Here is a 14,854-nt window from a genome sequence, read left to right as displayed (position 1 = left end):
TACTGTCTATTTAAAGTGAACCGTAGAAACAAACTTCCCTTCATCTTCTCAAGTAACAATTTTCAAACTTCTCACAAAACGGCCTGTAATGCAAACAAAGGTGCAAAGGAAATAGAAGAGAATCTAGCCAAACTACAACCTTAGAAAAAGTACTTCACCCCCTTTACTGGTCAGATTCTTTGCCCTGATAACAAGCCAAGCCAACATATACTCTGGAAGCCCTGTAGATTATTGAATTCTGGATCTACTAAACTCCCACCCTGTAAAATTCCCTTAACTGGATGGCTTATTATTTCCAACCTTATTATAATGAATTTTTTACAGACAAAATGAATCTAAATAAAACAACATTCATTTGGACTCATTCATCTTTTCTTCTCACTCAGCTATTCCCCTTAAAAACCCCATCCCTGAAAACTCCCTAGTCATTCAGGTTTAAAAACCTGAAGGCAGGGGGCACCTGGGTTGCTCAGGTCATGATCCCAGCTTCCTGGGATCAAGCCCCAGGTCTGGCTCCCTGCTCAGGGAAAGCCTGCTTCTCCCTTTGCCCCACCCCTCCAGTTCCTGCTCGCTCGCTCTCTCTCTCTCTCTCAAATAAATAAATAAAATCTTTAAATCATCATCAACTCTTCTCTCTTCCCTACATCAAAACAAGTAATTAGCCATTATCCAACTAGTGAGCTTACTTAGCTGGGCATGGATTGTGCCCAGGCATTCTGATAAGCCAATATGTTAAGACTTAAATCAGGGCAGCTGATTAAAAAACATAAATTAAATGGAGGACACTTTCATTTAAGCCTGCCTTGAAGGCAGAGGATGCAGTAAATAGGACATAGATTTTGGAGACAAGCACAACTGTATTATTTAATTCTTAAGGAAATACTAAATTGAAGTATTTTTTTAATCTACAGAAGAGATGTTACCTTATCTCAATTCTAAGATCTAAAATCAAGTTGTAAGACACTGTAAAAACTAAGCATCTACTATCATTTGGAACATATATTAAAATTATCCTGCAACACTAAGTTCCACAGGAAGAAAAAAATGGTCACTAATGATATGATCAATTTTATTAGTGTAGCAGTCACAATTCTTTAGAAATGTGTATTTCTTAAAATAGTATAAACTTGACCAACATAAAGGCATTCACCAACCTATGTGCAGATTATATTCCAAAGTATGTTTAGATGCCTTTCATTTGAAACTCTGAAGGTGTTTTTACAAAGAAATAAAATTCCAAGGCAACAAATGCCAGTTTACCTACTTTTACTTAAAATAGGTCAGCCTCTGCAGTTGCTCCTATCTCTTCCAACCCTTACCTCCACCTAACACTTTTTTTTTTTTAATCCTATGGTATTGACAGTTTCTATCAATTTTTAAATCCTTGGAAATTATTTGTGTCACAGTTAGGTCAAGTGAGGACACAGAAACTTATTCAGAAAAAAGTAAGTGATTTAAAAACAAAAAATATCCACCAGAATCAGGTAAAGGAAGTAAAGAAGTTAAGATGGGGTAGCAAGTTAACCATTCACATTTTTTCCCCTTTCAACAGTATTAATTTGGCCCATACATTGTTTTCGGGGATCCTGTATTATTTGAAAATGTTTCCATTTTCTCCTATTAATTGTAGGGACTGAAATAAGTAACTTTTGCAATTATACATAAATTAAGCTAATATCTGGACAAAACACGGCAATAAAACAGCATAAATATGACTCAGAGTAAGCAACAGGCTGACCAATGAGAGGCTTCTAATAATCCAAAAAGAATTTAGGTGTTCCACATAAATTAAGTCTGGTAAAACCAACATCAATATCCTTCTAACAACTTCACAGTTCCATCTGAGACATCAGATTTGGCAAAGCCAAGTCATTTAACAGACATGCATTGACTTATGATGTACTCAGATAAGTTATTAACCAAAACCAAGAAAGATTAAATCCTGATTCTAACCTGCAGTCCAATTGAGGGTAATACAGAAACAGTATTTATACTCATTAAGTTCAAGTATTATAGAAAACAAATGTCCAGAAATTAGAGATCCTTTTAATTATGGAGTTGGAGAACAAAGATAACACTCTTGAGGTACTATCAATGTCTAAAAGCAGGATTCAAAAGCAGTAATAGAAAGATATGATAAAGCAAATAAACTAAAACACTAACTATAGAATGTAGGTGTTGAAGAGGAGAGTTTGCTATAAAATTCTTCCAACTTTTCAGTATATTTGAAAATTCTTATAATTACAATTTAACGTAACATACACATGTTGAATTGTGGGATGCTTTTATAATTTGGGTTAACTGAGTATGGGCTCTAAGAGCATTTAAGTTTTTAAAGTAAGCAAGTAACATATGATTCAGTCACTCAAGAATATTAATCTTTCCATTTTTTCTGAGAGCATGTATGCACTAATGAATACTAAAAAATTACAATGAAGAGAACTTTTTAACATTTTCTCATATCTCAAAGTACTCATCACTTACAGAGAGCAAAAAAATCAGAAGTAGATTAAGTACACACAGGCCAATAAATTTCCCCATATTCTTTAACAACTGGGTCAGAGCCCATGAGCTTCTAATGCTTCCTCTACAATCAGTGTTGAATTTTTGCAAACTATTCATGGCAGTAAAAGATCTGCAGTCTTACTCAAGTTAGACCTCAAAATATGAAAATCCAGAACAAAAAGAAAAAGTTCCAAAGTCTTTACTAACAGATCCTAACTACCCCAGGACCTATATACTATATGCCTCATAAAACCTGTTTACTACCTACAAGAACCATCACACTTAAACCAGATAGGAGCAGATCTGATTCAATTATCCAATGCAGCAGGCCAAGACACTCCCTGCACCTCCTCCCTAAGTGTTGTTGTAACTTAGAATGATTTTAAGCTCAAGGCTAGAAAAACTGTAAATTACAAAGAATCCAGTGACAGTATACCTGTTCTGAAGTGCAGCTGGACTGCTGTTGCTAATGGTTCTACAGTCAAAGTAACTTTTTAAGATTTGGGATTTTTTTTTTTTTTCTAAAACTGGTTTTGTTATCCATTTTGTCTTCTTCAGAACTGAGGTCAATAGCCTCTTTTTGTCATCTGCAAAGTGAAGAAAAACGTGGAGACCTCAAAGTACAGAACTAATTCCCAGTTACAAACAGCTTATGTTCCAAAGGTTTATAAATCCTTTGAAGGGTTTATCAATCCTTTGAAAACATGTTTGCACTAATTAATCTATTTATACCAATTTATCCCATAGTTTCTTTGAAAAATTGAACTTCCAAGTTTCAATTCTAAACTGCAGCTTTCTGCCCTGCAAAAAGACATCTGCTGCCCTTTTACAGCTAACTGCAGTCAAAACTCAGGCTCAGAGAATTCTAATTCTCTCTTTAGAGCTCTAGGGAGAACCCACTGCAACCTGTGTAGGCAGGGAAAAGGGCAGCTCTCCTTACAAAGGGAGCTTTTACATCACCTCCATGGGAAAACCCACTGTAAGTCAACAAGATAACAGTGGTGGAAAAGGTACTTGGTTAATATAAAAGTATTAATAATAACAAAAATAAGTAGAAACTACATTTTGCTCCAGATAAAAAGAAGATAAAATTAGGTGCTGTTAAAATAGTTGCTCAACCAAATGTTTGGCAAGTACAGACAATATATTCTAGAACTGCTTCCTCATATCTGATCAACTCAACTGATAAGGGAGGAAATTACTAAAGTGAAGTGGTGAGGAGATCATACCACAAATGTTGCTAAGTTCTAAAAACGTATAGTGTACTTTAAAATTCAATAAATATATAATATCCAACATTATATACCACCCCTTATAACAGCTACAAGATTTAAAAAATAAATTGAGTGACAAATTTAAAAAACAAGTATAACTTTGTGACAATGAGTCACCTCTGGCAACTAGAGTCTTACGCAATTTAAGAACCACTGTAAATCATAGAAATAACTCACAATCAAAAAGAAAAAGTAAACTTTTCACTAAAAAGACTTCAACAAAGACATGAAAATAGGTAACAGAGAAGGCCAGAATAAATCGGTTTGTTGATACAAAATCTGAAACATTTAAATATTATTAAAGATTCATGTCATTGCTGCATTATAAAACAGTAATCTGGGAGACTCCCAAACTAGTATAACACTAGAGTATTAGATTAAAAGATCAAAACATTGGTGTTCTTATGAGCTTGGAAGGAAAACTACTTTAAAAATCCAGAGTAATAACGATAGGCAATCTAACCCTTTTTAAAAATTTTCAACAAGAATGGATTACAAGAATGAGATACCTAACTACCTGAGGTCTTCAAAAGGTATGAAAAGAAAACCCAAAGTGAGCAAACAAGGGTTTTTTTGTTGGTTTGTTAAAAAATCTAGTTTTCTCATTAAGTCAACCCAAATTATACTTAAAACATCAAATTTATATTTGGCAAATCTCTGTTCACAGTAAGGGATAGGGACAATTCCTTTACTATAAAAGGATTGTTTAATACTAATGACAGTTACCTAATATTATGAACAGAAGCATTTAATTAGGAATATAATAAAATATATTACATTATAGGATATACACAATATATAAAATAAAATGTAAATATTAAAACTATTAGTAAGCACCTAAAGTAGATTTTAAGAATGAAGAGATATATATACCTTTAGATTAGCATATACAAATTAAACTTAGTTCAAATTTCATACATTTAGCTAAAGGACAGTGTTTCTAAAATGTGTTTCTATGCATAAAAAAATAGAAGTGAAACATGTAGATAAAAAACGGTTATGCTCTCCAAGCATATTCCTGAAACCTAAAAAAAGATCAACTTCTAATTCTCTGTCATACTTTAAAAAAGAGTATTATCTGTAAAGTAACTTGATAAAACTTCATGATTACAATACTCAATTTCAATAGTAATTCTGGGCTGACGACGCAGATTTCTAACCTTCCCTAAAAATAAGGAAAAATAATAACATTGTCTCCTCATTCAGTTGTGAATTTTTCTGAAATCCTTAACTGCAGCCTCAAAGTTACTATTAAACAATATTCAGCCTTTGTAAAAATGATACTCCCTTAGAAATACTATTCACAACCTTTGCTACCTGTGATGTTCAGTCACCATGCATTTCTACTATTGTAATCTAAAAAAACAACTTTCTCTTTTTACGATGTTGTTCCGTAAAATATTTGCAGTTTTCATTTTCCGGTTCCAATTTCATTTTTATCTAATTTCCTTAAGTGTTTCAAACCTAAGACTAAGAACATTCTACCTAGTTCCCAAGGCTTCACAGTACGTTCTCCTGTAATTCCAAATAACATAAAAGTTATTTTTTTTAAATGTTAGAAAAAAATTAAAACCTCTTCATTTCACGAAGAATGTCCCAGTAATTAACTGTTTACCTAAAATGAATTCTCAGTGAGCAGGCCCCTGTCATGTTCAATAGATACTGCACTACCAATTTTTCTATCTTAACAGAACTTCAATCCAGTATTTTAATACATAGGTAATTCACTTCCCCAAATATTTATAATCCATACAGTAACAAGCATTCAAGAAGATTCTTTCTGTATTCAAATGATAAATATCTTAAAGTTTAGTTAGATCTAATTATTATGACTGTAAGATTAACTCAAGGCTGACAAGTCGTTCAACATGAATTAAGTTAGTTTAAAAGGCATAGGCTCAGGTATAAGGTAAAAAACAAACAAAACCAAAAGGCTGGGAAAGCTGGGGAAAAAATTAAAGCAATAATTCACAAACCAGCGTAATGCCTAAATTAGCTAGTGTTCTTAGTAGGGTAATTTCCTAAAACATTCAGGTCAGTCCCGAATACCATGTGTAACTTCTGGACTATAACCTAAGGCTCCCCATCACTGTGATAGTTTGTTCTCTTACCCACAAACGTTCCTGCAGAGACCAATAAAGGAACTAATGCCATGCTTTCGGATATTGTGCACAACATACTGAGGGTGACAGTTGGACTAACAGAGTAATGTTCTTGCTCTAAAAAGCAACCCAAGATAATTGTGGAACAGTGAGGTGCTGAGTGCACTCAGGGGCCTTGAAAAAAGCCACTCCTGAAAATATCTAGTGTTAAATAAATAAGAGTCCCCAGCTTTCAGATCACTTTCAGGGATATTATTTCCTTTCCTGCAACACCTCACGCTCTTTCCCCCTTCTTGCATAAGGAGAGCAAAAAGGAGAAACACGAAAATCGTAAAACTGCGAGGCTGAGTGGACAGGGCTCCTGCACATCTGGCCTCACGTCCAACCGCAACAGGGCAACCCCTGGGCGATCCCAACCCAACCAGCAAAAACGCGCCCGCAAAAATGAGAGAACGCTAAAGCCACGGGCGGGGAGGCGGGGAGTCCGCCACGAGTCGGCCGAGGAGCGCCCTGCCGGCTCCCGGCGTGGCCACTCCGGACTGGGCTAACCAAGAGGGCTGCGAGGGGCTTCGTTCACCCTCCCGGGAGGCGTCACACTTATCCGGAAGGGGGCCAAAGTCCCGCTTGGGGACCCCACCTCGAGCTGCCAGGGGGAAACTTCACCCACGGGCAGGGGGCGCGCCCGGAGCTCCCAGACCCGCGCTCGCCTCGGCGGGGGTGCGAGCGGGACTCGGCGGCGGCGCGGGGCCAAGTCCGGGACGAGCCCCGGCGGCAGAGGCGCCGGTCCCGGTTCTCCGCGGGCCGCGGGCGGGGGAGGGGCGGCAGGGCACTTACCACGGGTCGAACTCGTGAATGATGCTTTCGAAGCGAATGACCGCGAAGAGGCGCGAGCTGAAGCCGGCAAGCCAGGCCAGGAAGAGGATGGTGAAGGAGAGCAGCGACTGCCAGCCGGCCGGCTGCGACAGTCCCCCGGATAGCCCCGCGGGGGCCGGCTTCGGCGGCGCCACGCCGCCCGCCGCCTTGTGCGCGCACTGGGCCCCGGGCCCGTGGTGACCGTGCCGGCTGTTCCCCAGGGCCATGAGGCCGCTCCACGGGGACGAGTTGAGGGACGACTTGTGCTTGCTCTCCGGGGCCGAGGGCTCCGCCATGTTGTGCCCCGGCGGCGGGTCTCGCTCCTCACCGCCGCCGCCGCCGCCGCCGCCGCCGCCGCCGCCTGGTGCGAGGGGTGCTGGGCGGGGACCCGGAGGAGGAGGAGGAGGAAGAAAAAGGAGGAGGGAAGAGCGCCGCGCGCTCCCGCCCTCAGCGCCGCGAGGCCGGGGGACAGGGGGTGGAGGCGGCGGCGGGGAATCTCTGCCTCAGCAGCGGCCGCGACCGCCGCGCTATCAACTCGGATGGCCCTTGCGCCCCACTAGCCATCCGTATCCTCCGTGCAGCTGCGGCAGCGGCGAAAGCCGACGGGACGAGGGCGCCAGAGAAGAAGCAGCAGACGGAGGCGGCACCACAGCTCCGAACAGCAATGACATTCCCCCCTCACACCCGCCGCCCGCCCCGCGGTGAAGAGCAGGAGGAGGAGCCCCCTGGAGTCCGGGCGGAGCTCAGGCTACCTCTGACTCCGCCCCCGACCCGACAGGAACTGGCCCTTCCACCTGTCACAATGCGACAGGTCCGTTAGGGGGCGGGCCCAGAACCGCGGTACCCACCAATGGGGGCGCGAGCTAGGGCGGGGCTTAGCCCAACCGCTCTCCCCCACTCCTTCCCCCTCCTGCCTCGCGCCGGTTAGCCCGGGGCGGCCGTGCTGCGCGGCTACGGCTTCATTGTCAGTTGAAAGACGCGGTTTCGCGCGCCTGTGTTGTCGGCATGGAAGGGTGCTAGGCGGCTCTGCTCGTTGCATGAAGCTGGGCCGGGACGAGGGGTCGGGAGGTGATCGAGAACGGCGGAGCAGCCTCCGTCAGAATCGTCTTAAAGAACGCGAACAGCGCCGCACCGACCGACCGGGCGCTTGCGGGCTCGCGGCGGTCGTGACTTTTAACCCGCTCTGCGCGGAGCGCCCCGTCACGTGACCGAGCGCGCAGGCGCGTTACTCCAGTCTTGTACGCTTGGAGCTGGCTGGCGGGGTTTTGCCGCCCAGGGCGCCCGGCACAGCCTGCGCAGCTTGTTTAGTGTCGGTGGCGGCCTCTAGGTCCACCCTGCGGGCTGCGCCGGTTGTCCTGCTTCCCATGTTGTGAGTTAAGACAACTTTGCTGGCGCTGAAAACTCTTCGGAGCAGAAAACAGGCTCCTAGCTCCAAAGAGACCTACCTAGGGGGCAGGCAAAGTGCGACTTTCTGGCTTTTTTTCACTTCTGGTCTCTTTTAATTGGAAATTAGAAATCGTTTGTTCACTGGAAATACGAGCCGATGCACGGCTTCATTGTTAAGTGGGCTGCATACTGTCCACCTAACGAGTGAAACTTTATGTCAGCTGTTACTGAAGTCTCTTTTGTAAATAATAACGGACTGAAGATCCCTGTCCGCAAAATTCTGCCCGTCTAGGTTGTATTTTTCTATCTTCCTCCACTTTCTACTTGCTCCCCCCGGCCCCCGCCGAAAGTGCCAGCAGGGAGACCAAATTCAAGTCAGAATGAGTTTAAACATAAATGGAGTAGCAAGGAGACTAGAGTTACTCTAATATATGCCCTGTGAAGGACATAAACCTTTGATTCTATACATATTCGATTTATTTTTCATGTAATTGTCCATAACGTGAACTTTAGGTGAATAACGTGAACGTTAAAGCCTTTGTTCGCATATTATTATGAAAAAACTCAATTATTAAGCCATTAAGAAATTTAACACATCTAGCAAATTTAAGCATTTAGAAATTGTGTTTAAACAGTAGGTCTCTTCAGAATGTTAGATAAAGGAATGAGTATATTTAGTCTGAGACTGGTCTTTGAAACTAATGGATACAGCTACTCTTTTAACCTGAGTAACTTTTCTCTGGTCTCCTTACAAAAATAACTAAATAGTCTCATTAAGGAAAAGATGAAAGGTTTCCAGAAGTAGACTTTCCCACCAACAATTTAAAGCTGACGCTTATTGGACATCTGAATTTTAGTGAAATTCTATGATAATAGAATATTAACAGCCCTGCTGTAGGAGAAAGGTGACATGCTCTTCTCAGAGCCAAACTGTACACACTAAAATGCCAGCATTTAGAGTATTGGGCCCATGTTCCATGAACCAAAGTTCTATCAACCTAAAATAAAATTTGTATTTTTATTTTAATTCATTTGGATATTTGTTTTACTATCTTTCGTATAGATGCTTTCTATTAAGTTATACATTACCTTGCTTCCTTTTTGGTGTTTTAATTGCCAAAGTCCTTGTCTGAAAAGTGACAAAACTCAGTTCTAGTTGCTCATTGTTGCTTACTAAGCTGTGTAGCATTGGCTGAATCACCTGCATGTGTTGCCCCTTCTACTTAGAAAGTCAGTTGTTAATACCACCTGAGATAGATTATCTGAAAATACTTTGAAAAATTGTTAAGGATCATAAGCAAACACAGCTTAGTCGTGAGTGTAAAGCAGTAGAAAAAACCCAGTTATTCTTGGTCTTTATTCACTTACTAATGCATTCAACAAGTATTTATTGAACTCCTTTAAGCAAAGCACTATGTGGGCACGGGATGTAGTAGGGAATATGAGAAACGTGGTTCTTCCCTTACAGAGGTCACCAGCCATTCCTAGGGACATGGGCACTGAGTAAACAGTCACATTTCTAAGTACCAAAATGCAATGCTACAAATGCTGTCAAAGAGAGACATCTGGGGGATTTGATCTGCACAAGATGGGAATGTTACCCAAGGAAGCAGCAGCGGGGATAAGGATAAAATGATCAGAGGAAGAAAAAAGGAAAAAGTTACCCCAACAGAGAAGCGCATACAAAGGCCCTGCTTTAGGTGTGGGGAGGTGGGTACAAAGAACCCCAAAAATGGCCAGTATGGCTGCAGCAATGTGGAACAATGTGACACAGGAGTTCAGTAAGTGGCTAGAGATTGTAAGGTCATGTTAAGAGGTGTTTTTGTTTTGTTTCAATGGGAGAATAAGAAGGAACCCTAAAAGGATTTAAGCAGAATTTGGTGTGTATGAGATGGACTGTCATCAGCTATGTGTTTTGGAAAGATTACCGAGAGTGCAATGTGAAAAGCACGTTGCAGAGGGAACTCAGGCCACCTGTGCCAACATCTGAGCTTACAGAGGTTACTTTTGTGAGGAATGCATTACGGAGGAACCACTAGGGAATCCATAAAAATAAATTGCAATATGGTGACTTCTCAATTTCCAGCCCAAATACAGAAAAGTGACTCTGCTTGCGCATGAATTCAGATATATTGTTTTGCCTCACTGCACTTGAGCTTCTTGATCCTGCTTGGTGTTTTGGATGCTGAAACAGGGATAGTAGGGCCCAGAGAGGAAAGGATATGTAGGGAAGGTAACAAAAGAGTGCAATCCAGAAAGATGCATAAAGTACGACCGGCAGTGACACAGAGTGCAGAGAAGTGATGTATGACACCACTGAAAAGTGTGCCTTGTATTGGCAATCACAATTCCCCAGTTACTTGAGCAAGGTCAATTTTAGTGAAGTTATAGGGAGCAGAAACCAGATGGCAGCAGGTGAGGAGGGGTTGGAAGCAAAGGATGTGGAGGCAGGGAGTGTAAACCACTCTTTTTAGAAGTCGAGCTTCGAAAGCACATAGAGAACCAAGTCAAAGAAGATAAAATGATCCTCAGCTCCTGGCTTTTCCCAATGTGGTCCAGAAAAGATTTAAGTGCAGATACTGTGCCTCAGAAATGGCACAGGTCTAAGAGAATTTTTATTCTTCCTAAAAGAACAGAAACAGTGTGACACATACCCTTGCCCTGAACACTGGGCATAGCAGGGAAAGCCAGAGTCTGGCATGTAATTGGCATTCATAAATATGTGGTGACTGAAGGACTTCTCTACCATGAAGTCCAGAGAAAGATAGTTGATTCTTCTGCTCAAAAATGTCTTCAGCACTTTCTGTCTTTACCTTCTATGCTGCATTGTCTGTTAACACATTTTCATCCGCTTCCGTGGTCTTCTCTGCATTGCTTGGGGGAAGCTGAGAACTATGTTTCCCAGATCCTTTTCCATGTATGGTTCCATGTTAGAGTTTGAGAGGAACCCAGTCAAGATTTAGAAGACAGAAAAGAGGGGGAGTTGGCTTCAGACAAAAAGAGAAGAATGAGCAAATGTAAGATTCACAACATCCTTTCAGCTGCTGTGAGAACTGCTTGTCATCAAGTAAGACAGAGTAAGGAAGGTTTCTTGGAGATGATTGGAAAGCTTTTGAGAACTACCTCCTTCAATCCTTCAGGTTGAAGTTTTCAATGTTCACATCCCTGACTGTGACTTTTTGGCAGCAACTTCCCTGATCTTAGTTCCCCTTGGTTTTCCAACATTCATACAAGTAATCAGTCCTGTATTAAACCCTTTATTCCTGAAATACCTAGAGTAGCTCTGTTTAACAAATTGAACCTGATAATAAACATTCAATTCTCTTAGTGTGTTGGATTTCATTCCTTTGACTATTGCCTGAAATTTTTCATTCCTTTTTATCGCTTCATGATACTCCAAAGGATGGATGTACCGTACTCATTTAATCATTTAGTCTATAATCAATTGATGGTGGTGGATGTTTGCGCTGTTTCCAATCTTGTGCAACTACAAACATGGATACAAGGAATAGACTTTTAAAGAAGTAATTGTTCCCAAGTGTAAGAGTGTTGGTTGGAGAAATTACTGTAAGTGAAATTTGGTATAAGCATGTTTGGGATTTCAGTAGATAAATTGTTCTTCATATAGCTTGTATCAGTTGCATTCCCACAATGTGTGAAAGGCCTTCCTAGGAACTCACCAGCAGACTCTGGTAAGAAACTCTTGGCTTTTTGCCAACAAGTGAGGTGTGAATTGGTAGTTTTAATCTGCATTTCCCTTATGAGTAAGGCCGAGGATATTTGGTTTTATATTTAAGGGCATCTTTTCACATCCTCAATGAGGCAGAATTGACATCACTGATTGTATATCTTTAAGTATAATTATTGGAGTAGTATGCTCCAATGTTATGGAAACCATTAACATGTGTAGTTTTATTTGCCAGTTGCTGAGAAAATGAGGTCATCTATACTGAATTCATGCAAATCTGTTCTTTAAAAACACACACACACACACAAAAAACTCTTCTGCTGTTCAATTTAGCATATCTCCTAGATTATCTATTCTATATCACGTACCTTGTGAAAGTACTTTCAAAGTAATAAAGGGATTTTTTAAAATGCTGCATTAAGAAATTCAGGTGGAAATTTTCTGAAGATAAAGTCGCTGTTAGCAAACGTCTCCTCTGATAGAAAGGTGGTTTTTCATTTCATTTTATGTCATGAAATTCTATGCCTTCCTGATATGTACCTAAACTGTCCATCTCTCCCCAACAGCCTTTTAAGAATAGATGAGTAAATAGGTTACTTTAGCAAATAATATTTTCTTTCAATGTATTTCAATTACAATTATAGTGATTCTGATGCTGTATTGTCATCTATCTCATACATTTGGGATATTTTTTATATTAATCCAAGTAGTCACGATAACTGCATTATATTTATAAGAGGATTTATTAAATTATGTTTTCATGAAGTAAGTCAGAGTAATGCTCAAAGAAGAAGTTTATAAAATATGAAGATACTATTATTTCACCCTAGAGGTGTCAGAAAAACAGGGAACTTGACCTAGGGGCTCTCTGTTGCTTAACAAGAGAATTTGATATATACTGAGCTTCAGAATTTGTGTATACATTTTTTTATTTTAAAACTCTCACTTCCTTCTGTTGTAAATTGTTGATATCCCAAATGTTTAACTTAAACGGAGATACAATAAATATTACGCTGAAGCAATGTATTCCACTTAATAATTACAGAAAACAAACTCATTTACTAAGGAATTAGAAGAGATTTTGTTGGTTATTAGTGACACAACAGAGAATGGAAGATACATTAGCTGGAAGTTATAAAATGGAAAACTACATTATAATTTTGATAATAAAACAAAATTAAAAGGAGCTGAAGGGATATAGTCATTAAAAATATTCTAAACATCTAAAGCATTGTAAATGCATTTATGACTGGGGTGTTAATTTTATTTCTGAAAGTTTGGGCTTCTTAGGCTCTTTTAGTTTTCAACAAGCAGAGATATACTGGAGGTTCCAGCTAATGGAATTTATTGAAAGGATGCCCAGAGGGGTAAGAGAGACAGGAAGACATCTCCATAGCTGCACAGCCAGACCTCACAGAAAACAAGAAGTTATTTTGGGACACACAGCAATTGTGGTGGCTCAACAAAACTCTGCTAGGCCAATAGAGTGACCTGTCATCTTCCTTGTATTCAGCAACTCCTACACCAGGCCCTGTATGTATGCTGACTCCACTCTTCTGTGTTGTTTCCCATTGTGACTACCTCTCCTGTCCTTACCCTCTAACTCCCTCACTATTCTTGTTCTCAAAAGCTCACTGCTCATGATTCCTTATGACTCCTACAGCTTTGGGGCTGCTTCTTAGAACCCTCTGTTGAACAAGTCTGTGCTTCTCGTGAAATCTTTGCTCATCTGCCTTGGATCCGTTTCCCTAGAAGTAGACCCTGAGGTGAACTTTTGTATAATTTATTATGGTAATGCCCTCCGGAGAGAGAAATTGGTAAGAGTGAGAGAGTCAAGGAAAGGGAAGAAGTCCATCAAGGATACAGCCTTAGCAAAGTCTGAGAAGGGTCACCCGGCATAACTCCAGTGTGGGAACTTGGGAGTGTAAGTTATGCCTCTCACATCTAAACAAGAGGCAAAGACCCAAGGTATTGCTACTCCTATACCTGCCAGTCACTGGCTAAAGGTCAAGGAAATGCATGAGCTTCTAGGCACTTCAGGCTCTCTGGTTATTTGAAGGGAAAGCCTGGGACAGAAGCATAGGCACGTGGTAGAAAGGGAACTGAAGGTCCTGGATGTGGAGGGAGCATTGCTTCAGCATCTCTCTCATGTTCAAATACAGCTTATATTGGAGCTCCCTGAAAGAGACAATCTGCTGAGTCAAGAAGTTATCCTCCCAATGGGGCATGTGCACCCCAATGTTTATAGCAGCAATGTCCGTAATCACCAAACTATGGAAAGAGCGCAGATGTGTCCATTGACAGATGAATGGATAAAGAAGACATGATATATACAATTTATTAATAATAATAATCTAATATATATATAATATATATTAGAATATCACACAGCCATCAAAAAGAATGAAATCTTACCATTTGCAATGACATGGATGGAACTAGAGGGTATTATGCTAAGTGAAATAAGTTAATCAGAGAAAGACAATTATCACATGATCTCACTGATACGTGGAATTTAAGAAATGAGATAGAGGATCATAGGGGAGGAGAAGAAAAAATGAAAGAAGACGAAATCAGAGAAAGAGACAAACCATAAGAGACTCTTAATCATAGGAAACAAACAATTGCCAGAGGGAAGGGAGTGAAGGGATGGAGTAATTGGGTAATGGATATTAAAGAGGGCATGTATTGTAATGAGTACTGGGTATTATATAAGACTGAGGAGGGGCGCCTGGGTGGCTCAGTGGGTTGGGCCTCTGCCTTCAGCTCGGGTCATGATATCGGGGTCATGGGATAGAGCCCCGCCTTGGGCTTTCTGCTCGGCGGGGAACCTGCTTCCCCCTGCTCTCTCTGCCTGCCTCTCTGCCTACTTGTGATCTCTCCTCCCCATCAAATAAATAAATAAAATCTTACAAAAAAAAAAAAAAAAAAAAAGACTGATGAATCACAGACCTGTACCGCTGAAACCAATAATAAATTACATGTTGATAAAAATGAAGTAATCCTCCCATGTAAGGTGCTCCTATTGGGCTGTTGTACTGGTTCAC

At 40.8% G+C, this 14,854-nt stretch overlaps 1 protein-coding gene across 1 annotated transcript in view; it reads right to left on the bottom strand.

Annotated features, from left to right (window-relative positions):
- The window catches only part of STT3B (STT3 oligosaccharyltransferase complex catalytic subunit B), a 96,222-nt gene extending 88,812 nt beyond the window's left edge, over window positions 1–7,410 (bottom strand). Inside the window, exon 1 of the mRNA XM_004754304.3 lies at window positions 6,716–7,410. Within this exon, the coding sequence (XP_004754361.1) occupies window positions 6,716–7,029 (314 nt within the window). The 5' untranslated portion in view covers window positions 7,030–7,410. The remainder of the gene's footprint in view (window positions 1–6,715) is intronic.
- Window positions 7,411–14,854: the final 7,444 nt, after the last annotated feature.

The sequence above is a fragment of the Mustela putorius genome, unplaced genomic scaffold (genome assembly GCF_011764305.1).
Source record: "Mustela putorius furo isolate JIRA1106 unplaced genomic scaffold, ASM1176430v1.1 tig00003834_pilon_pilon_pilon, whole genome shotgun sequence".
NCBI classification, from domain to species: domain Eukaryota; kingdom Metazoa; phylum Chordata; class Mammalia; order Carnivora; family Mustelidae; genus Mustela; species Mustela putorius.
The sequence above is the reverse complement of the archived record's forward strand: the minus strand, read 5'-3'. Positions and strand labels throughout refer to the sequence as shown.